Genomic DNA, 22,558 nt, shown 5'->3' with positions numbered 1-22,558 from the left:
GCTTGATGGGTATTTCAGCACGTACAAAGAGCCAGGAGGACATTAACATTTATCTTCTGTTCCCATTCACGCATGTGAAGGTTGAGTTTTGCATTGAATCAACAGTTCACAAGTGTTTAGCCTGCCCGTCAACCTTTGAATCCAACAATGAATTGGACTTTTTTTCCTTCCCTCTTGCTCTGAATTCATTTGGCTTTGGGAACCAGGATTTGCTTTTGGTCATTTTTGTGGAGGACCTGAAAACAGAATGGCAACATTTTCAACCTCTTCTGAAAGATACTGAAGGAGTCAGCATCACTTGACTCTCAGTAACAGTAAATGGGTTTAAAAGATTTTTTTTGTTTAAGAGAAAGCATATAGTAGGAAGGAAGATTTAGCCTTAAGAAAAAAATGAATATTTATTTCTTTGGATTGAAATGAATCATCCTCCCCTTCACATCCGCTTTGCCCTGCAGGTCTGTTGGGAAGCAGAAAGACTTTTGGACCCTTCACTAAGCCCTGCCAGCTTACATACTGTTATGCCCACCCATTGTAGCATGGTACAGTGCAGTATACAGTGATAGTGCTGGCATATTTAACACTTGAGATTTGTAGGAATTTTTTAAATAGCCCTTTCTTGATTTCAGACAAAGGTAGAAAAGCAGGTTTCTTCTTTTTAACCAGCAGCCGTTGATGCCTGAAACAACTACTTTTTATTACTCATAGCTACCTAGCTAAGGACCACATACATGATATAACCCTTAAAGATAAGAGTACAGTATCCTCAGTAGTGGATCTATGTAGAAGACATTGAAATAATGGAGCAGCATTGTTAGTGTAATGCAGGGTAGAACTAATTATCCCTAGTACAGTACGATAGGGGGAACATTTATTGTTTGTAATTTCAATCTGAATGTTGGACTTTAACAAAAGAAAGGGCTTCCGGGATGATGAATGATGCTAATATTAACCTAAACTCCCATGGCCAGTTCATGTGCCATTCCTGAATAGGGATTTTTCTAACGTAACCTGTGATGCAAACTGGAGTAAGAGGAAATGTATTTTGCTAATGCTCCTTGCTATATGCTCTTTCCCATTGGAAGTAATGCCCAGTTACTACTGTACGTAGTAGACTGGTCTGTCAGGCATGCTAACATTAGTAGCTGATTAGAGCAAACATCATCAGGAGCAGGTAGCTGTTTTCAGTGAAGAGCTCTGTTATACACACTGTACACTACTTGCCCTGCACCAAACAACAGACAGACACAGAGTCCAGCTGGTGAACACCAGCAGCTACAGAGCCAGATTTTTCCCTCAGCAGCTGGAGCAGACCAAAGACAGAGCTAAAAGTAAATACTGAACTTGGATTTATCAAATGGACATAAACATGACTCCAAATGAATGCTAATGTTGCTCTGTGTCTGCTGGATTTGTAGTCAGAAAATAATGTGGTAACATATTTTCTGCAGTAATTCTATAATAATAATATTAACTATGACACATAATAATCCCCTCCCTTATATTTTCAGCCTATTCTGCCACTTGCAAGTAGCCAACAAATTAATTAATGCAGCTTTAAAATGTTCTCAAATATGATGAAAATATAAAGAGACATCCAAATGTAAATGAATGATAACAACCATGTGTCCTTCTTACCACACATGTCGCTCCACCACTCACCACCCACTCCTCACCTGTAGGTCTCTGCTGCCCGAGAGGAAGTGCCCGGCCGTCGAGGCTTTCCAGGCTACATGTACACTGATCTGGCCACCATCTACGAACGTGCCGGCCGAGTGGAGGGCAGAAACGGCTCCATCACCCAGATCCCCATTCTCACCATGCCCAATGATGGTGAGAGCAGTAGCAATTGAAAAACAGCTTTCTTTGACCTGAACCAAAATTACACCTTCACCACTGTCGGCCTTGTAGGGTACATAAATATGAATTATAAACAAACATGTGTATTTTATGCATTCAAAGCAATGCTGTGTATCTGTTGGAAATCAGCGTGGTTATGCAGATTATACTCTATTGTCTGTCCTTAAATGCCTAAATCTCTCAGAAATCATTGTTTGAATTACTGGAGTAGGCATCTCAAATGGACTGAGACATTTTTGATGCCTGCAGTTACTATAGCAACATGTATGAAGAGCATACTCCTATCTTGTTGAACACGAGTCCCCCATTACAGCATCACAGGGAGGTGATTGTGTCGGCTTTTACTTAACACTGCGAATGTTTCCAAGGGCTCGTGGGCTTTTGATTTACAGTAAAGGTCTTGGGAAGCTAACAAAAATTCTGTCTATTTCTGTCCAATGTGTGGCATTATTTAATGCCTGCAAATAAGTGAGTGATTTGAATAGTGTCTCAAATGTAGATGTCCTTCACTGTGAATGTTAACTCATCTGAGGTAGTAGTGTTTAAATGAATTGTATTGCAGTATGTAACCGTTGTATAGTGTCGTGATTTGTTGGATATGTTGTGATTTAAATCATTTTGTGCCTCTAACAGACATCACCCATCCAATTCCTGATCTGACTGGATACATCACAGAGGGACAGGTCTACGTTGACAGACAGCTGCACAACAGACAGGTATTCGTCAGCCATTTCTTCAAAACACCATTCTTCCAACTTGGGGCAAAGACTTGGGTTAGCTTTGATTCAGAATGCCACCAATTGTACTGATCATTTTTATCTGCATTCATATACACATGGAGCAATTTACTGTCAGATGCTTACACCTGTGGCTTTGGTCATTTTACCAGGTGTGGGCAATGTATTCAAACTCAGGCATCGCCAAATAACCCAGTCAAAATGACAATTCAACTCTTCAAATTACTGGCCAGCTTCACGCTCATGTTTAAAAAACCCTTTCATACATTAAAGGTAGATAATGCAGGTTAACTGACATGCCTTCGAAACTGTGTGGACCCATTTGTGAGACAATGGTCACAGGTTAATCACAGCAGAGACTTCAGTCTCTAGCATAGTTCCATAAACGTCACTGACAAACAAAGAATTACACTGTGTCCACAGGTTTTAACGCACTGTAAATACAGTATCTCACAAAAGTGAGCACACCCCTCACATGTAAACCGGTAAATATTTGATTCTATCTTTTCATGTGACAACACTGAAGAAATGACACTTTGCTACAATGTAAATTAGTGAGTGTACAGCTTGTATAACAGTGTAAATGTGCTGTCCCCTCAAAATAACACATCACGCATCCATTAATGTCTAAACCGCCGGCAACAAAAGTGAGGACACCCCAATTAGCCATTTTCCCTCCCCAGTGTCATGTGACTCGTTAGTTTTACAGGATCAGGTGTGAATGGGGAGCATGTCTGTTAAATTTGGTGTTATCGCTCTCACACTCCCTCATACTGCTCACTGGCAGTTCAACATGGCACCTCATGGCAAAGAAGTCTGAGGATCTGAGAAAAAGAATTGTTGCTCCACATAAAGACGGCCGAGGCTATAAGAAGATTGCCAAGACCCTGAAACTAAGCTGCAGCACGGTGGCCAAGACCATACAGCGATTCAACAGGACAGGTTCCAATCAGAACAGGCCTCGCCATGCTCAACCAAAGAAGCTGAGTGCACGTGCTCAGCGTCATATCCAGAGGTTGTCTTTGGGAATTAGACCTATGAGTGCTGCCAGCATTGCTGCAGAGGTTGAAGGGGTGGGGGGTCAGCCTGTCAGTGCTCAGACCATACTACGCACACTGCATGAAACTGGTCTGCATGGCTGTCGTCCCAGAAGGAAGCCTCTTCTAAAGATGATGCAGAAGAAAGCCTGCAAACAGTTTGCTGAAGACAAGCAGACTGAGGACATGGATTACTGGAACCATGTCCTGTGGTCTGATGAGACCGAGATAAACTTATTTGGTTCAGATGGTGTAAAGTGTGTGTGGCAGCAACCAGGTGAGGAGTACAAAAACAAGTGTGTCTTGCCTACAGTCAGGCATGGTGGTGGGAGTGTCCTGGTCTGGGGCTGCATGAGTGCTGCCAGCACTGGGGAGCTACAGTTCATTGAGGGACCATGAATGCCAACATGTACTGTGACATACTGAAGCAGAGCAAGATCCTCTCCCTTCGGAGACTGGGCCACAGGGCAGTATTCCAACATGATAAACACACCTCCAAGACGACCACTGCCTCGCTAAAGAAGATGAGGGTAAAGGTGATGGACTGGCCAAGCATGTCTCCAGACCTGAACCCTACTGAGCATCTGTGGGGCATCCTCAAATGGAATGTGGAGGAGTGCAAGGTCCAGCAAGGACCAGCTCCGTGATGTCGCAATGGAGGAGTGGAAGAGGACTCCAGTGGTAACCTGTGAAGCTCTGGTGAACTCCATGCCCAAGAGGGTTGAGGCAGTGTTGCCAGCGGTTTAGACATTAATAGCTGTGTGAAGTGTTACACAAGCTGTCCACTCACTACTTTACATTGTAGCAAAGTTCTTCTCATTTCTTCAGTGTTGTCACATGAAAAGATCAATCAAATAATCGATTGAAATAAAAATTTGATCGAATCAAATATTTACAAACATGTGAGGGGTGTACTCACTTTTGTGAGTTACTGTACCTGTATATGAATAGGTAGTGGAATGTCAAGTGTTGATACATTCTAAGCTTACGAATGTCACAAAAGTTAATATATCTGTATTTGGCACTACTATAATTCTTTTTCTTACTTCAGTTTTGGATATATTAATGCAATAATAATAATCAGACAATCATTTGGAACTACAGTAAACAGGTAGGATAATGTTGCCATGGAGACAGTTAGTTAGCTGTGGGCTACAACTTTAGACCTGTTTTTTAGCCTATATTTGTTTACAGAATGTTGAATCAGCTGTTAGCAGTGTACCAATAAATGTACAGATGTCTGTCATTTGATTATACTGAACAAAAACATGATGATCCTCAGGCAAGTTTTTAGGATTTCTAAGAGAATTTATGGACATTCATACCCACAATGGACAGTGCAGATAAGTGCTGTACCGAACTGTATGAAGCTCCCTTTCAGACACAGTCAGTCTGAATTGGTTGTGAGTGCCTATTATTTAATTTTGAACAAGCCAAAAACTATGTTCAGTGTGAGATCTGTTACCACACTACATTCTGCACTATGCCAGCCTGCCAAGTAGACAGATCTGTCCCAGCCCACTGTCACACTGAGACAGCAGGGAGAGAAACAAAAACAATCTGTATTGTATGAATTAGGGTTGATCCGACTGGCGATTGGATCCCCAACGACGATTGAAGAGATGATCAGCGATTGGTTTTTCATGCACCGATATTAAGGCAATTTTAACTAACTCACTAACGGAACTAAGATGACATAAAAACAGTCTCTACAACCTGCACCACACTGCAGTGTTTCCTGTTCATTGATTTATTTGTGGCAACACCACAATATAATGCTGAAACGCCACATACTATTTAATATGAGGAAAATCATCATTCATCGCGGAGCTGCGCACAGCACATAGATTCACTCAGCCCCTCTGCTTGGTCGTTCGTTCCCCCCCCCCCTCACAAACACATTGAAACAGAGCCGTGTGTTTATAGAAAAACGAATGCATTGAAGTTAACGCTGAGAAGTTAGTGTATCTATTTTCTTAACACAACGCTGTCAATTTTGGAGACTGATATGTTAACTTTATAATACAGACGGGTTGTCAAGGTTGACACGCTGTACATAGCCGCTATTGATTGCACCCTCCTTCTCCCTGCTGCGCCAGTTACATGGTAATTATGTGGGAAACACCGTACTGTGCATTTCCAGATGTTTCTGGTGGTTTCTCTCTTAAAGCTAATAAGCCTGTTTCTTCCATGCTAGCATTTCACTGAGAAGCTACAACGTAACACTGCCCACTGGCAATCAGATCGCCAATAGGTGATCTCAAGTAGCCATGATCAGACGATATGAAAATAGAGAGGATCAACCGTAGTACAAATTTAAGTTAAACTAATCTTTTCCAGGGCCTAAACTCATTTCATTAACAAAACATGTAATAATTCAGTGAATTTCATACTTGTTTTTCAGATCTACCCACCCATCAATGTGTTGCCCTCACTGTCCCGTCTGATGAAGTCAGCCATCGGTGAGGGGATGACCAGGAAGGACCATGCTGATGTTTCTAACCAGCTGGTAACAAATCTTACCTCTTGTACCCAAACATGTGTCCTGTATGCTGGCCATAATGTTTCTGATGAACAGTGTGTCTCCTTATCTAGTATGCCTGTTATGCCATTGGTAAAGACGTCCAGGCTATGAAGGCTGTGGTTGGAGAAGAAGCCCTCACCTCTGATGATCTGCTCTACCTTGAGTTCCTACAGAAGTTTGAGAAGAATTTCATTGCTCAGGGTAAGAAGATTCCATGTGTTAGTTTCAGAGCTAATCCTGTCCACATCATTTATAACCGTGAGGGTGCAGGCAGGAGCTGGCAACCACAGCTAATATGGGCAGTTCATTGTTCCATGAATGAACTGAATAAGCTCCTCAAATGCTCCTCAAATGTCAATTTGGTGCTTTTCTCTTTACACTCGTGTAAACTGAATATCTTAGGGTTTTGGGCTGTCAGACAAAGCATGCAATTTGAAGACATCACCTTGGGCTCCAGGAAGTTATGATGGACATATTTCGCTATTTTTCGAACATTTTATAGTCTAAGTAGTTCATTGTAAAAATAGCAACAGATTGATTGAGAATGAAAATATTGTTAGTTGCAGCTCTAAGGGATTGTAATTGGATACCTATATACAATACCTAAAGTGTTTGCACACTGCCAGCTCTCCTGTGAGTTCACCACAGAGAACCTTGTGCCAGAGTTCACCTGTTTTATTTAGGAAGTGTTCAAGCAGGAGAAATTTAATTTAGGGTTAGTCACATATATATACATATACTGTATTCAGTTCAGTGTGGTGGAAATGAATAAATGACACCACATACAAAATCTTTATTCTAAGGTGATTATAAAGGAAATTCAGAAGTGGGAATGGGGAAAGGTGTGTGGCAGTAGCTGTCTCCTGTCTATCTGGTCTCTGACTGTGACTTCAGGACTGTGAAATCCTGTGTCACTCAGTTTTCCTGCTAGTCTAGATGACCTTGAGTTTAAGTTTGTCCCTGAACAATATCGATCTGTGTAGCGTCCTTCTTAGTTACTGAACCATACCTGACCATTTGTTTCTCGCTCTAGTTTCTTGAAAGTGACGGAACAAATGGTTTAATCTTCTTGGTAAATGCTGTGCATACAGAGCTGTATTTCCTCTTGAGCACTGATGGATTCCACAGGAGAATAGTAAGCACCCTTAACAGCGATCCAGGATGGGAACTGGGAAAGAAGTATTTTATCCCTTTCCATACGGCCCATTTTCAGGAACATCTTTGCTTGATTTGATGTACAGTAAAGAATGTGTGACAGCCACAGTCGATAATATGTGTGGATGCTAACCAGCATTGTGGCCCCACTGTCTCCATCAGGCCCGTACGACAACAGGACAGTGTATGAAACCCTGGACATCGGCTGGCAGCTGCTGCGAATCTTCCCCAAGGAGATGCTCAAGAGGATTCCTCAGAGCACCCTGGCTGAGTTTTACCCCAGGGAGTCTGCCGCCCGTCACTGAGGCACGCTGAGGGATGCTCTGGTTCTAGCCCAACTCACCTTTCTACCCACCATCCTTCTTTCTCTTTTATTCCTTTCTTTCATCTCATCCTCCAGCCCTGCACTTGAAGGGGCCTGGAGACCCATCCCAAACCTCACCTCTTCTTTCTCTACTCTTCTTACTACCTCCAGTTCATCTTCTTCTCCAACACCACCCCCACTTCCCTACCCTGAATGACCACAGGGCAATAATCTCCCCTTCTGTAGATGTACTGTAGCGTAGATGTGTCCAGACGGTGTATATGGAAAGTGTCGGCGGTTGTAATGTCTACCCTTGATTGCAAAAATGTGAACATATCCTTGAAATGATAGAGTCCTTATTTATTGGGGTGTGTTACTGCTGGATCTTCCTTTTCATTTAAAAAAAAAATGCTATGTAATATCAATCTTCCCACTAAAGAGTGGGAGATATAGGGTGGTTGTCAAAATACCAAATACCCTGAAATACAGCCCCCCTGCAGCCAGGTTTTTATTAAGACAGTCAGTAATGTTAATTCAACTTGATTGTCATTTTCTAAACTAAAAGGCAGGCTTACAGTGAATATTTGCTGAACACAAACTCAGAGCTTGAACATCATAAATGTCACCTGAGGGTCGAGTGTTTATCTTATTTTGTCCACTCCCTCTGTATTTGTTAATAATACGCAACTGCTATATTTTTTCATGTCAGTGGTTTATTTGGCTATTGGTCAGATTTCCATGCTGAAGAAGCAGTAGTAAACAGGCAAACTTGGGCCAGATGTTTACTGTATGTTACACCAGACTCTTTCCTCCCTCTTTTGGGCCCTCTTGCTTCCTCCACTGATTCTGAAAAGTATACAGTGGATGTTATCGTTATTTGTGTTTTGCTGTTTGATTTGTGTTGCGAAAGATGAGTATGTAAGAGTATATTAAACATTCCCATGTGTCTGCAAAAATGAATTCTTTGTTGTGCAACAATAATGGTTTTGTGAGTTTGTGTCCATGAATAAATTAAATTATGATTATGCTGTTGAGTCATCTCTGCACTTCATTCATCACATACATCAGCAACACAGATATTCTTCATGAGGTCGATTTGGTCAACTCAAATATTCAATCAAGCTTTCTATTGACAGATTCAGAGAGTGTTTAGTTGTCATTTCATATCAAAATTTCAGAAAAGGTGCTGTCAGTTGTTACAGCGCAACTTTTACATTTTGTTAAATACATTTCATCTCATGTCATTGGTGCCTTCAAGAGCTGCCATCTCTAAAGAACTAACAGCTTTAGCTTAGGTTTTTACACCCTGACAAGATTACAGTTTTGTGAGGTAGCAATGAATGCATGTCCAGTTTTTTAAGAAACAGAATCCACCTTAATATAAATAGGACCGAGTACAGCTCTGCAGACAAACAATGTTCAATGAACAAAAACGTTCAAATCCCCACTTAACTAGCTTTTCAGAACTTTCAGTCACATCTCAGGGTCTTCATTAAGCTCCTTTGTTTAGCCTGGTACAAACATGACCACCTGAGTCATTCTGACAACTAAAGATAGTTCTCAAAACAGGTCACCCAAAGCTTAGTCACAACATACAGTCTGCTGGATGTGTCCAATGGAATTGGCTGTTTTATATTATTTTATAGAATTGATTATCCACAAGACATATTTACCTCATTCCACAGATTCTATCCTTTGCTTTGTGAACTTATAGAAACATTAGAAGCATGTGGCAGGTCAGTGGGAACAAAACAAAGTTACAGTGTAAGCTTTACAAAGCATGTGCACAAATACAGTTTTAATGGCCGATTATTACTGTCCCATGTACTACCATACATTACCATTTAACTACTGTGGTATGATCATATTTTTCTTTTAAAAATAGAATTTTCAAATGTCAGCTCGGGTCTCTGGACGTCCTCAGTGAGACTGTACTGCAGCCTGTGTGCGTGCACGCGAGAGAATCCACCTTCCAGGTGTGTCGCATTGAAGCACTTCCTGGTGGACTTTGGTTCAGGATTTTGTCGGTATGGCTGCACAAGAGCTGGATAAAATGAGCGTCGTTACAGATCTGTCTAACCAAGGTGAGTTTGTTGTGAGCCGTCAGATGGTGAGGACAGTGCTGCTGGCAGTTCCAGGGTCTCTCGGTGTCTGGCGCGTGTCTTGCTTTTGCATTGGAATTAATTCGCGCTAAAAATATACAAATGAAAAACAGAGCTGTTTGGTAAAACGACACAGGGAGCACCTGCTTTGAGCGAAAGTTTGAAGGTTTTTGGTGAACAGGCAGAGCAGTTTTTATGTCGGTATAAGATCATATGGGGTCAGGTGGGAGTGGGATTGACACGCAGCTGGAGGAGAGTGGGTGGCTGGGAAGAACTTTCACTCCACTGTGAGTTGATGTCTACTAACGTCTGCTGAATTTATTCTTTCACCATTCTTTTCCAGCTCTAGTGGTTTCTGTTTTCATGGCCAAGGTCCATGTCCAGTAGGAGGACTGGCTTTTTACGCCTTACAACCAGGGCAGTTTAAACTGCTAGTGGGCCCAAAGGCCCCCTGCCCCCTCCACTCCCTATTGTATGTTAGGATTCCTGTGCTGGAATGGTTTCCTGTGTGGTCATTTGATTGAACACAAACAGTTGTGGAAGTATTCAGATCCTTCACTTAAGTGTGCTGGTCATATAATTAGAATATCATCAAAAAGTTGATTTTTTTCAGTAATTCCATTCAAAAGTGAAACTGTATAATGTATACATTCATTCCACACAGACTGATATATTTCAAGTGTTCATTCCTTTTAATTTTGATGATTATACTGACAACTAATGAAAACCCCAAAATCAGTATCTCAGAAAATTAGAATATTGTGAAAAGGTTCAATATTGAAGACACTGGTGCCACACTCTAATCAGCTAATTAACTAACACCTGCAAAGGCCTTTAAATGGTCTCTTTCTAGTTCTGCGGCTACACAATCATGGGGAAGACTGCTGACTTGACAGCTGTCCAAAAGACGACCATTGACACCTTGCACAAGGAGGGCAAGACACAAAAGGTCATTGCTAAAGAGGCTGGCTGTTCACAGAGCTCTGTGTCCAAGCACATTAATAGAGAGGCGAAGGGAAGGAAAAGATGTGGTAGAAAAAAGTGTACAAGCAATAGGGATAACCGCACCCTGGAGAGGATTGTGAAACAAAACCCATTCAAAAATGTGGGGGAGATTCACAAAGAGTGGACTGCAGCTGGAGTCAGTGCTTCAAGAACCACCACGCACAGACGTATGCAGACATGGGTTTCAGCTGTCGCATTCCTTGTGTCAAGCCACTCTTGAACAAGACACAGCGTCAGAAGCGTCTCGCCTGGGCTAAAGACAAAAAGGACTGGACTGCTGCTGAGTGGTCCAAAGTTATGTTCTCTGATGAAAGTAAATTTTGCATTTCCTTTGGAAATCAAGGTCCCAGAGTCTGGAGGAAGAGAGGAGAGGCACAGAATCCACGTTGCTTGAAGTCCAGTGTAAAGTTTCCACAGTCAGTGATGGTTTGGGGTGCCATGTCATCTGCTGGTGTTGGTCCACTGTGTTTTCTGAGGTCCAAGGTCAACGCAGCCGTCTACCAGGAAGTTTTAGAGCACTTCATGCTTCCTGCTGCTGACCAACTTTATGGAGATGCAGATTTCATTTTCCAACAGGACTTGGCACCTGCACACAGTGCCAAAGCTACCAGTACCTGGTTTAAGGACCATGGTATCCCTGTTCTTAATTGGCCAGCAAACTCGACTGACCTGAACCCTATAGAAAATCTATGGGGTATTGTGAAGAGGAAGATGCGATACGCCAGACCCAACAATGCAGAAGAGCTGAAGGCCACTATCAGAGCAACCTGGGCTCTCATAACACCTGAGCAGTGCCACAGACTGATGGACTCATGCCACGCCGCATTGCTGCAGTAATTCAGGCAAAAGAGCCCCAACTAGTATTGAGTGCTGTACATGCTCATACTTTTCATGTTCATATTTTCAGTTGGCCAACATTTCTAAAAATCCTTTTTTTGTATTGGTCTTAAGTAATATTCTAATTTTCTGAGATACTGAATTTGGGATTTTCATTAGTTGTCAGTTTTAATCATCACAATTAAATGAAATAAACATTTGAAATATATCAGTCTGTGTGTAATGAATGAATATAATATCCAAGTTTCACTTTTTGATGGAATTACTGAAATAAATCAACTTTTTGATGATATTCTAATTATATGACCAGCACCTGTAAATACATTAACTTAAGGCTCAATACAGTTAAATTCTTAGGAGCTGTTTTTTTTCTTTCAATACTTTATCATGTTTCCATTACTATTATTATTATTATATATTTAGATGTTTTAAAAAGGAATGACAACTACATTTACTCAAGTAGTATACGTGTGCAGCTTCTTGGCTTAAAAATGTATTTCAGTAAAGATTTCAAGTTGCTAATGTATTCTTTATTTCTCATAAAAAAGACAGATGACAAACTAAGTTCAAAAGCTAAATAATATATTAAGTACCACTTAAGTAAATAAAGCACATAAATAAGAGCTTTGTTTTATTTTAATAAATGATTTATCTGACAATTACTTCAATTAATTGATTAATCCTTTTGGACTATAACAAATCCCAAAATATTCACATCACTGTAATGTAAATGCAAGAAAAAGGAATGACATGCAGCAAATCCAGCTGGGGACATTGGAATCAGCTTGGTATTCAGCTAAATCACCACAACACCCCTTGCTGCATTTTCTTTGCTAGCTTTGTCTAGACTTCAACAGCAATATGTGTACTTTTACAGGTTACTTTTAGTCAGTGGTGCACCTAGTATTTAGATCATTAAGTAAAGTGGCAATACCACAATGCAAGAGAAAGTCTTGCATTCAAAATTATCATAATGTGAATGTAGAAACATGTATTTATAGTTTGATATTTTTATTATTAAATGGAGAAATGGAGAAAAGCCCTGCAAGCATGTCAAAACTGACCAGACATGAGACAAAACGTCAGAACAAGAACACAAACATCTCAACTGCATAATAACCTTTTAAGATCTTACATGTAATGTATTTTCATATATATAAAGATTTTTATGTAATAGTTCTTGGGTTATTATTACTCATGCATTAACATGTAAGCAGCATTTTAAAGTTATAGTGGTTTAAGTCCACCACTTAATTCCACCACATATTTAAGACCTATGACCAGTAAAGCTTGAGGCAGAGCAGAGTACTGTAGTGTGCACTGAAAGTCATTAGGTCCCTTGTTGCATGTGGAACAGAATATTAGCAGGTTCACTGTAAAGTAACTGTTTAGCATGTTAGTGAAATGTGCTGGTTAAATGTGTTGTATCTTGTTTATTTAACACTTATAGAATACACGTATAAAATGTGACGTTGTGTTCAATAGAACTGTTAAATATTTCTTGGCCAGCAACACTGGGCAAAGCAGAACTCCTCTCCTTGTAGTGGTTTGGCAGGTTTGGACACTGTTGTAACTATACCATATATGTCTATTTAGAAGGCCTGTTAAAGTAGAAACCGGGTAAAGCCATCCCTATATCTCTGTAAGGTACAGTCATAGTCTATTTAAAAAAAAAAAAAAGTTTCACAAATTTAAAGTTAACACAAATGTATTATAAAAGGAACTTCCTCCTTACTATTGTAGTTACACCCTAGGCAAATATTCAGACAACCAGTGTTACTATATTCAACATCTTGTGCTATGATAGTCAGGTGACACAGGACACAAGCTGTACTAGTCACTGAATGAGAAGTTATCACATGCTGGAAATGAAGAAGTTCCCATTGGTTGACTTTTTTAAACAGGATAATGTGAGTTGTGTGTTCACTGACCCTTGCGTTATTGTGATTTACTGATGAAGATGGCTTACTGGCATCCTTTGCTCCCTACAGCTATACAGGAGTATGAGAGCCTGCATAGGAAGCACAAGACCACAACCATGGAGGTAAGTGTTAATATTAAGTGAAGGAGCAGCAAAGGCAGCTAAAGTAGAAATATTTGTATTATAGTAAAAGCTTATGACGCATTCTTTGTCCAGGTACTGTCTGGGAAAGAGACCATCCTCAAGAAAATTAACAACATTTATTGTTGTTCAAATGCAAAAATCAACCAATGTTTATGTTAACTTGACAAGGACTTATTGTGGCATAAAGTAGAGTGACATTGTTACATTGCAGGGAGGTGGGTGGGGTGGATGGGTCTCATAGTGAGTTTTGACATTTAGAGCTGGTCGTCCACTCATCACATGGCTGGCAGTTCAGTCCCCTGCGCCTCCTGACCAGATTCTCTATGCCGTTCTGTCTGACCTCCTGCCAAGTTCATGCTGTGCAGCTTGACGCAGCTTCCGTCAAAAATAGACTTGTGTATTCTTCACGTAGCGGAGCCAAGAGCTGCATCTGGCACGTTTGTGGGACGTGCTGCGTCTGATGAACTCCCAAGCATTGACTAGAAGGGTCGCGACCAGCTCCGGCAGCCGTGGAGCAGCGGAAACATGCCATGGGCTTTGCTGGCTACTCTGGATTGTAGCAGCAGGAGGGTGCGTGTGCTGCCAGATCAGCCCCTTGGCTGTAAGTTTAGGATGCGCTTGATATGCAGCAGTTTTTCATGAGTGGAGCATGCATATCGGCGTCGATCATGTTGATTTAATTGTGGGAAGCTAAAATCGTAATCGCGATCAATATTCGATTAATTCTGCAGCCCTAACATAGAGGAACACAACTAACTCCTCTCTCCAACTCTGACTCAAGTTTCCACCGGTATCTTCCTGCAACAACTCTCCTTACAAGATTACGAGAAGCAAACCAGTTTTATGTTAAAAACAAAGGATGTCACTGGGAGTCCCTTTTAGGGATCCTTTCCATTATGTTGTCAGACACCCAATATAACAGTCTGAGTCTGTCACTGGCAAAAATAAGCACTTTCTGAGGAATTTTGTCAGGTGTAATTGCCCAAAAGGAATACGTTGCAGCCACTGCAGCTGGTCCAGCTGCCAGCTGAAGCATCTACTGCACGGATTCAAAATGTTTTGTATGTACTAGTCATTTAGACACAACAATATGTAAAAATTACCCATTAAGCTATTGTAGCCAAACTTAGAGCATGTTTTCGGATGCTAGGTCTGAGCTTCACTGAGTGCCACTAGGGGGCGCCAAAATACGAGACGTTTATATCTCGTAATTGGCTGAATGGATTTGTACAAAAATGGTTTGCACAATCAGTTGGTGCATAAGATTTGGTAACAACTGATTAAAGTTGGCATGGCTTATCATAACAAATGGACAAACTTCAGAAAATCACCCATTCTAGAGACCAGAAATTTTCAGCGCAACAAAAAGACAAACGTTTGCCTCTCTGCAGCCTATGGTCAAGTGATTCAAGTTTATAATATTTTTCAAAATGTGCTAAATCAATTAGCATCTATATCTCTACAAGTCTTTGTTCAAATGCTCTCATAATTGACACAGACATTCTCTGCTACAGCCATATAAAGTCTTCAGGCCTTGCTTTTGAAATTGTACAGTGGGTTCTTATGTTTTGTGTTACTCATTGTATATTATATATGGACACATCAGGCTCACTTTGGGGACATTAATTATATTTCTTAATCTGCTACTGCAGCGCTATATGTAATTTATCTTCTGATACCTTTTAATACATTCTGCTTTTTTCACACAATCTAAGTTGTGCTGTTGTACAGGCAAACAGGTTGAAGGCTGATTAAAACAGCAGTGATCCTGCTGCTCTGTCTGTCTCTCTTTCATAAGTGCAAGAGGCTGGAGGAGGAGAGAGACGAGGCCATTGAGAAGCTCAATAAGTTTCAGCAAGGTAAGTTTATATCTCCTGGGTTAATACATGTTATTCTACAAACAAGCTTAACTCGGTTAATGCTTGTATTTATATAGTCGCATAGTCGAATCAGAATCGTGTAGTCCTGCCTATAGGCGACCTATAGTCGTCATTATGTGTGTTTTTGTGCACAGCGATTGGCGGGGGGGGAGCTCCGTCTCTTCAGCAAGTGTTCCTCCACTGCCACTACCCACACGCTACGCCTACACATGCACACTGACGACCCAGGGTTAGGGTTACAATTTTGGATTTATTCACGCACTTCAAAAACATTTATTGAAAGTTTTTTTTTCTTTTTACATCTTTATTTACAGCATTAAACGTTGAAATGTGTATTTTAATAGGCTGTATATTAACTTATTGGGAGAAAACTGGTAGTTCTATGTAAAATCAGACATTGAGCACCCCCATATCGCCAAAATGGCATGATCCATATTTCACTGCGAAGCTTCGACTGTGAGATTGACAGTTGAATCAGGCTCCGCCCATCGCCATCTTTGACTATTTGGTATCAGCTGAGGATCTGAAAAAAAGAATTGTTGCTCCACATAAAGACGGCCGAGGCTATAAGAAGGTTGTCAAGACCCTGAAACTAAGCTGCAGCACGGTGGCCAAGACCATACAGCGATTCAACAGGACAGGTTCCAATCAGAACAGGCCTCGCCATGCTCACCAAAGAAGCTGAGTGCACGTGCTCAGCGTCATATCCAGAGGTTGTCTTTGGGAATTAGACCTATGAGTGCTGCCAGCATTGCTGCAGAGGTTGAAGAGGTGGGGGGTCAGCCTGTCAGTGCTCAGACCATACTACGCACACTGCATGAAACTGGTCTGCATGGCTGTCGTCCCAGAAGGAGGCTCTTCTAAGATGATGCAGAAGAAAGCCTGCAAACAGTTTGCTGAAGACAAGCAGACTGAGGACATGGATTACTGGAACCATGTCCTGTGGTCTGATGAGACCGAGATAAACTTATTTGGTTCAGATGGTGTAAAGTGTGTGTGGCAGCAACCAGGTGAGGAGTACAAAACAAGTGTGTCTTGCCTACAGTCAGGCATGATGGTGGGAGTGTCCTGGTCTGGGGCTGCATGAGTGCTGCCAGCACTGGGGAGCTACAGTTCATTGAGGGACCATGAATGTCAACATGTACTGTGACATACTGAAGCAGAGCAAGATCCTCTCCCTTCGGAGACTGGGCCACAGGGCAGTATTCCAACATGATAAACACACCTCCAAGACGACCACTGCCTCGCTAAAGAAGATGAGGGTAAAGGTGATGGACTGGCCAAGCATGTCTCCAGACCTGAACCCTACTGAGCATCTGTGGGGCATCCTCAAATGGAATGTGGAGGAGTGCAAGGTCCAGCAAGGACCAGCTCCGTGATGTCGCCATGGAGGAGTGGAAGAGGACTCCAGTGGTAACCTGTGAAGCTCTGGTGAACTCCATGCCCAAGAGGGTTAAGGCAGTGCTGGAAAGTAATGGTGGCCACTAGGGCTGGACCCGAATAGTCGACCGTTGGGTAGAGCCCTGCATTTCAGCCCGATGGGCCCCGACTTTCAGCCCAATGGGCCCCGACTTAGTTACGCCCCTAGGGGTGGGCTTCGGGCAAATTTTCACGTCATAGTTCACATGCGGGCCGGGCCTCGGGCCTTTTTGGGTTATCCTTTTTATATTTTTAGACATTAGGCTAATTAAAAGAAAATATGAGAAGTTGACGTCGACAATGGAAAAACAAACATAGAAAGACATTTCATAACCTGTTTTTAACCTATCTTATAATTACACTGACATACGACTGACATGACAGTCTCACGCACACACAAAGAAGGTTTCTCCTCAGCGCGACCCACGATTCACCTCATGTGCAATGGAGAATATTAAGAGAAAAATCGCAGATGGCCAACTTAAAACGGTAAAAAACACCAGAGGAAAGGCAAACTTCTGGGCTGTTTTTCAAATCGTGACAACCTTAAATGATGAGCCAACTGGTTATGCACAATGCACAATTAGCAAGGCTGTGCTAAGCTACGATAGTAAGAAGACGGGATCATCTCATTTACAAAGACATTTTGAGCGTGGTGGATGTACCGGTAGCGGACCAACCAGCAGCAGCAAACAAATGAGTGTGACTGATTTCCTTGCCAAACCAACTCCTTCTATGGTGAAATCACTAATCACAGCTATTTTCACAGCTAATTTCTGTTGTATGGACATTCGGTCATTTGAAACGGTAGCAGGGAACGGTTTCATCCAGTTAGCGCAAGAGCTAATAAATGTAGGCGCAGCCCATGGACGTCTGTCAGCAACAAGTTTACTCCCTGACCCCACCACAATCTCCCGAAAGTGAGATTGTAGCTAAGTAAAGTATTAGCTTGATTTGAGAGGCTAAAGTGATCAAACATGTTTCACTCGCTGTCGGCTCGGCTGCTTGGTCGTCATTAAAAATAAAATGCTCTAAACATTTGTATAAATTAATAAAGAAATGACATGAAACATAACTAACAAAACTGGCATATTTTAATGGCTGCAAATAGGGCAGGCTGTCGCTGTGTAATGAAAAAATAAAAAATAAAAACAGGCTTGGGCTCGGACTCGGGCTAATAATTTTATTGAGCTGTCGAACACGGGTCGGGCTAGGGCCTGAGCATCTCGGGCCAGGGCCAGGCTCGGGCCTAGATTTGAGGCCCGTGCAGGGCTCTACCGTTGGGTACACATTAGATTTTCAATTTTGAGATTCGAGTTTTTTTTTGGTGCGCCTGACCTCCGCCGACAGCGGTGAACGTAACGCTCCAGTTCATATAAACGGGAAAACAAAATGAAGCTCTCAGGTGTGTGGGAACACCTTAGACTGAGTGATGACAGCAGTAGTGTGGAAATTATGGCGTTTATTAATTTTACAATTGCTTAATTTTATTACAGATCAAAACACGCGAAGCTTCGATTGTTCGCTCTTAATTACTATCGAAGCATAGAAGCTCAAAAAATGACCCCCCACCCATGCCATCGTGTGAACATAGTGTTTCTGCTGCTCCCTGATAAAAGATACCTGCTGATACCTGTTCAGAAAAAACAACAAGAAAACTGGACTCTGATGGTAACTTGTTTTAACAAGCTAGATAAAAGGTAATACCCTGGCAGTGGCAAATACCTTTGGTTTAATATTTGATTTGATTACGTAAACATGAACTGTTATTAGTTTATTCGGCGAGTTTTAAATTAACGAATCATACACAGATTAAAATGTTCGTTAATTTTTGTTCAGCCTCTCTACACTGTTTCGATCCGACCTTTATTTTCTTTCTGAGATGGAAGAATTTAGCCTCCAGCTGCAGGAACACATGGATTATGCTAAAATCAGGAGGTCAGACTTCACCCAGCCAGAGGGAACGACCACTGACTGTCCAGTGCGACGGTTCCACTGGCAGCACAACCCATTGTAAGGTGAACGGAGGGGGAGTTGTAGGGACTCAACACCGGTCAAAGATAGAACAAAACGCACCTCCTTTGTTTTACGTTATGTGTTTAAAACACAAGAAACTAAACAGATGTCTGTTTTTTTGTTTACCGTTTTTCCATTTTTCCGTTATGGTTTTAAAACAGAACTTTTTATGATTTGGTTTTGAAACAAAATAATGAAAGAACGAACCATACACGGATTATTCAAATAATCGTGGTAATCAAGGTCAAATGTTCAATTAAAGAGGTATTCTGCTCATTTTCAGGTGCAAAATCTTATTTAGGGGTTGTACCAGAACAGGTTTACATGGTTTCATTTTCAAAAAACACCATATTTTTTGTCATACTGCACATTGCTGCAGCTCCTCTTTTCACCCTGTGTTGAAGGCTTCATTTTAGGTATGGAGTGATACATCTTGTCTCTAAATGATCTTTGTTGGGAGTTGCACATGCGCAGTTCCTAGTTAAGGACTACTAGCCAATCAGAAGCAGAGAAGGGCGGGTCAGCAAAAGCCAGTAATAGCCAATCAGAAGCAGAGAAGCTCCAGCTGCAGCAGCACCAGGGTCGACCTGTGGCGCTAAACCCCGCGGCCAGCGCAGTGAAAATTGCTTCCTATCTGAAAGGGCCATTGCCTAGGAAGCAAAATGTCAGGGGGCTGCATACAACGCAAGAAAGGTTTTCGGCTCAGTGCGAATCTACTCCGGCCAGTTGATGCAACACCTGTGATTGTAATCATGTGCACCTCGCATTGTGAGTCCAGACAGCAACTGGTAGACTACAGTTTTGCAATCTAAACATCTTAAAACTGAAGCGCAGCCTTGTTTTTTTGGACTGTAGTTGCACTTTATCAGTTTTAATTTAGTCCTTTGTCATCTTTATTATTTATTTAAAAATTTGTATGTGTATATGTTTGTCACCAGGCCGGACACGGGGGCAGAAATGGGGGTGGGAGGCACAAACATCACACAAACAGAAACCACAGAGAAAGGACAGCGCCTGTAAGAGAACAGGGGTGGGGGCCGGGTGGTGACAACAGGAAACATCAGAAAAGTAGAGCCGTTTGTCCGTTTTCAGCTACTGTAGAAACATGGCGGCTCAACATGGTGATGTCCATGTTAAGGGTGAACCTGCGGTGTAACTGTGCCCAGAAGGATAATCCCTCTTCGTCCTCTCTTCAAAGCTTTGACCTTTGACACGAGACTGAAGCGGGGCCCTGCTTACACGTGTGTAGTGAGTGTAAAGGACTGTCCGACTCTGGTTCTACTGCTGCTTTATGCTATTGTTATTATTATTTTGATCTGCTGTTCAATATTTTCAATTTCTTTCTAAAACGTCCGATCAAATGTCAAGAAAGTATTGATAGACAAAGTATGATATGAATTCTGTTTACTGAGGGACTTGAGCAGTTAATTTATATGGAACACCAACACCAGGGACATCAATGTGTCCCTGAGCAAGGCCCGTTTATACTCCTGCGTAGGGTCCACGTGCGTAGCTACACTGTAGGCTTCACACGCAGCCATGCATTTATACTTGTGCGTAGGTGTGTCCGTCCTTCTGCAATTACACCCCCAAACGCTAGTCGGCAGTAGCGCCACAGCGTCCACTGTGTTGACTTTTGCCGGCCGAGCAGGCTAACTTCCGGTTTCGGGAATGGGGGTAAAATTGTATACGTGTGGCTGGTGTAGCCTTTTCAAATGTTACCGACCGAATGACACATTCTGATAGTGAAACGAGTCATTTCGCTCGGGTTGCGACGGTCAAATATATTGATTCACTGTGTTACAGCCGCTGTTTTGACCGATAGTAAAAGTTACTTAAAGCTTAAAACTTAAAGTTACGTAAAGCACAGGCACTTCCTGTCGGCTCGAGGTATTGCGAGGCTACCCAGCCGACCAATCACGGTCCGCGCCACCTCGACGTGTAGTTACAATTTTGAGGAGGTGCATGTCAGGCTACGGCGTAGGTGATGGCGTAGTGTAAGGGGCTACGCAGAGGCTACGCCGTTGATTTGACGCAGAAGAATAAATTGCACTTTATCCCATAGTTGCTCCAGAGGCATGCGACCTCTGACATATGTAGCAGTTGTAAGTCGCTTTGGATAAAAGTGTCAGCTAAATTAGCTAATGTGATGTTACCTGTAAGGTAAGAATTAAATAAATAGCAAACGCTGTGTTTTCAAGCAATCAGATATTTCCATGTGAAGTGCATCATGATGTCAGTATATGCAATGGCACTAGGCAATTAAGGAACGTAACGTACAACTCAAGAAGGTGTATCAGATTCTACACATCTGCCTACCTATACCTATATCATCTCATTTGTGACAGCATAAACATTCATAAGAGAACATGTGTTCTGTTGTATTAAACATATGTTGTTCGGAAATGATCACAGCTGCACAAATATGTGAACCAGGACACAGATAATGGCGCTGGAATAGCACTCCAGCTTTCATCACAAATCTGTTTCCAAACACTACAAATATGTTTCAAATGTTTTGGCCCACCATTCAATTTTCCAAAATGATTTTACTTGCAGGTTGAATGCTTTGCTATGACCATTTTAGTGAAGACAGAATTTGAAATGGGGCACCACATGTCGAAAGATAGAGCAAATAGTTTGCCTTTGTAACGGTGACAGTTGGAACGGTGGATTTTCATCTGAATAAATCTGGCCTGTGCTCATGTATTCAGCAATTCTCCAGCCAAAACACATATTGTGTTTGACTTCCGCATTTATAGAGGCTGCCTCACTGTGCCAAGCAGCTGCATATTAGGACCTATTACGTGATTTCATAGCTCTTAGAAAATTGCTCCTATTCACAACGAAACGGCTGGGGATGGGGTGGCAGGGTTGGTGGAGGGGGTAGTGGGAGGACGGGAGAAAAAGCCCCCAACACACAATCATGCCTTTTCAATTGCCGATGGCAAGGTTGATGACAACATGACCATTGTGTTATAATGATAACACCACAAAGGCATCTGCCCCCCTCATCAAGGCTTCACAGCGGCTGCAGATACAATTTAATTCACTGCTCCGTTGGCGGCGCTGATACCATTATGCAGCACGTCGGCCCAGGGGTAATCACTGTCTTTCCTGAGAGGAGGATGAAAAAAGACAGGCACAAAAAAGACGGGAGAATAAAGATGGAGTGATGATGATGGGGAGGCCGAAACTTACAATTAAGACTGCCAATTCTGACGTGTCAGAGCCCCCCGTCGACTCATGCTCATACACTTTCAACACTTCCACCGCTGTTTATTTACCATGGCTACCAGTAATTATAATTAACATGTCATTTAGTTCAAGACGTCCTTTCATAGGTTGCTGAGTGTGGCCACAGCATTGTGGAGACAGGCAGAGAGGAACGGAGAAGAGGCACAGGACAAAACTGGCAGCTAAGTACTATTGAATGACTGATGTGGAGGGCACCAGACGAACACGGATATCGCCCAGCGCTGGCGTTCATCATCTTAATTAGGTGTCCCCTGGGGAAGGAATTGCCCACAGCAATGGCACTAATGCTTAATTTCTTCATCGCTCAACCACAATGTTTAATTAGATAAGTGGTAGGGCATTCTTTAGGGGCGTTCTTTTGT

General features: G+C 42.1%; 2 protein-coding genes across 2 annotated transcripts in view; both read left to right on the top strand.

Annotated features, from left to right (window-relative positions):
• The window catches only part of LOC119916859 (V-type proton ATPase subunit B, brain isoform), a 59,975-nt gene extending 51,333 nt beyond the window's left edge, over positions 1 to 8,642 (top strand). Inside the window, exons 10-14 of the mRNA XM_038736825.1 lie at positions 1,680 to 1,830; positions 2,491 to 2,573; positions 6,036 to 6,140; positions 6,227 to 6,356; positions 7,473 to 8,642. Of these exons, the coding sequence (XP_038592753.1) occupies positions 1,680 to 1,830; positions 2,491 to 2,573; positions 6,036 to 6,140; positions 6,227 to 6,356; positions 7,473 to 7,615 (612 nt within the window). The 3' untranslated portion in view covers positions 7,616 to 8,642. The remainder of the gene's footprint in view (positions 1 to 1,679; positions 1,831 to 2,490; positions 2,574 to 6,035; positions 6,141 to 6,226; positions 6,357 to 7,472) is intronic.
• Positions 8,643 to 9,069: 427 nt separating this feature from the next.
• Positions 9,070 to 22,558, top strand: part of shtn1 (shootin 1) — a 45,493-nt gene continuing 32,004 nt past the window's right edge. Inside the window, 4 exon segments of the mRNA XM_038736827.1 lie at positions 9,070 to 9,698; positions 13,550 to 13,602; positions 14,036 to 14,224; positions 15,422 to 15,482. Of these exon segments, the coding sequence (XP_038592755.1) occupies positions 9,644 to 9,698; positions 13,550 to 13,602; positions 14,036 to 14,224; positions 15,422 to 15,482 (358 nt within the window). The 5' untranslated portion in view covers positions 9,070 to 9,643.

This window comes from Micropterus salmoides, unplaced genomic scaffold (genome assembly GCF_014851395.1).
Source record: "Micropterus salmoides isolate LMB-PRFRI ecotype aquatic unplaced genomic scaffold, ASM1485139v1 Ms_hic_scaffold_22, whole genome shotgun sequence".
NCBI lineage: Eukaryota > Metazoa > Chordata > Actinopteri > Centrarchiformes > Centrarchidae > Micropterus > Micropterus salmoides.
The sequence above is the reverse complement of the archived record's forward strand: the minus strand, read 5'-3'. Positions and strand labels throughout refer to the sequence as shown.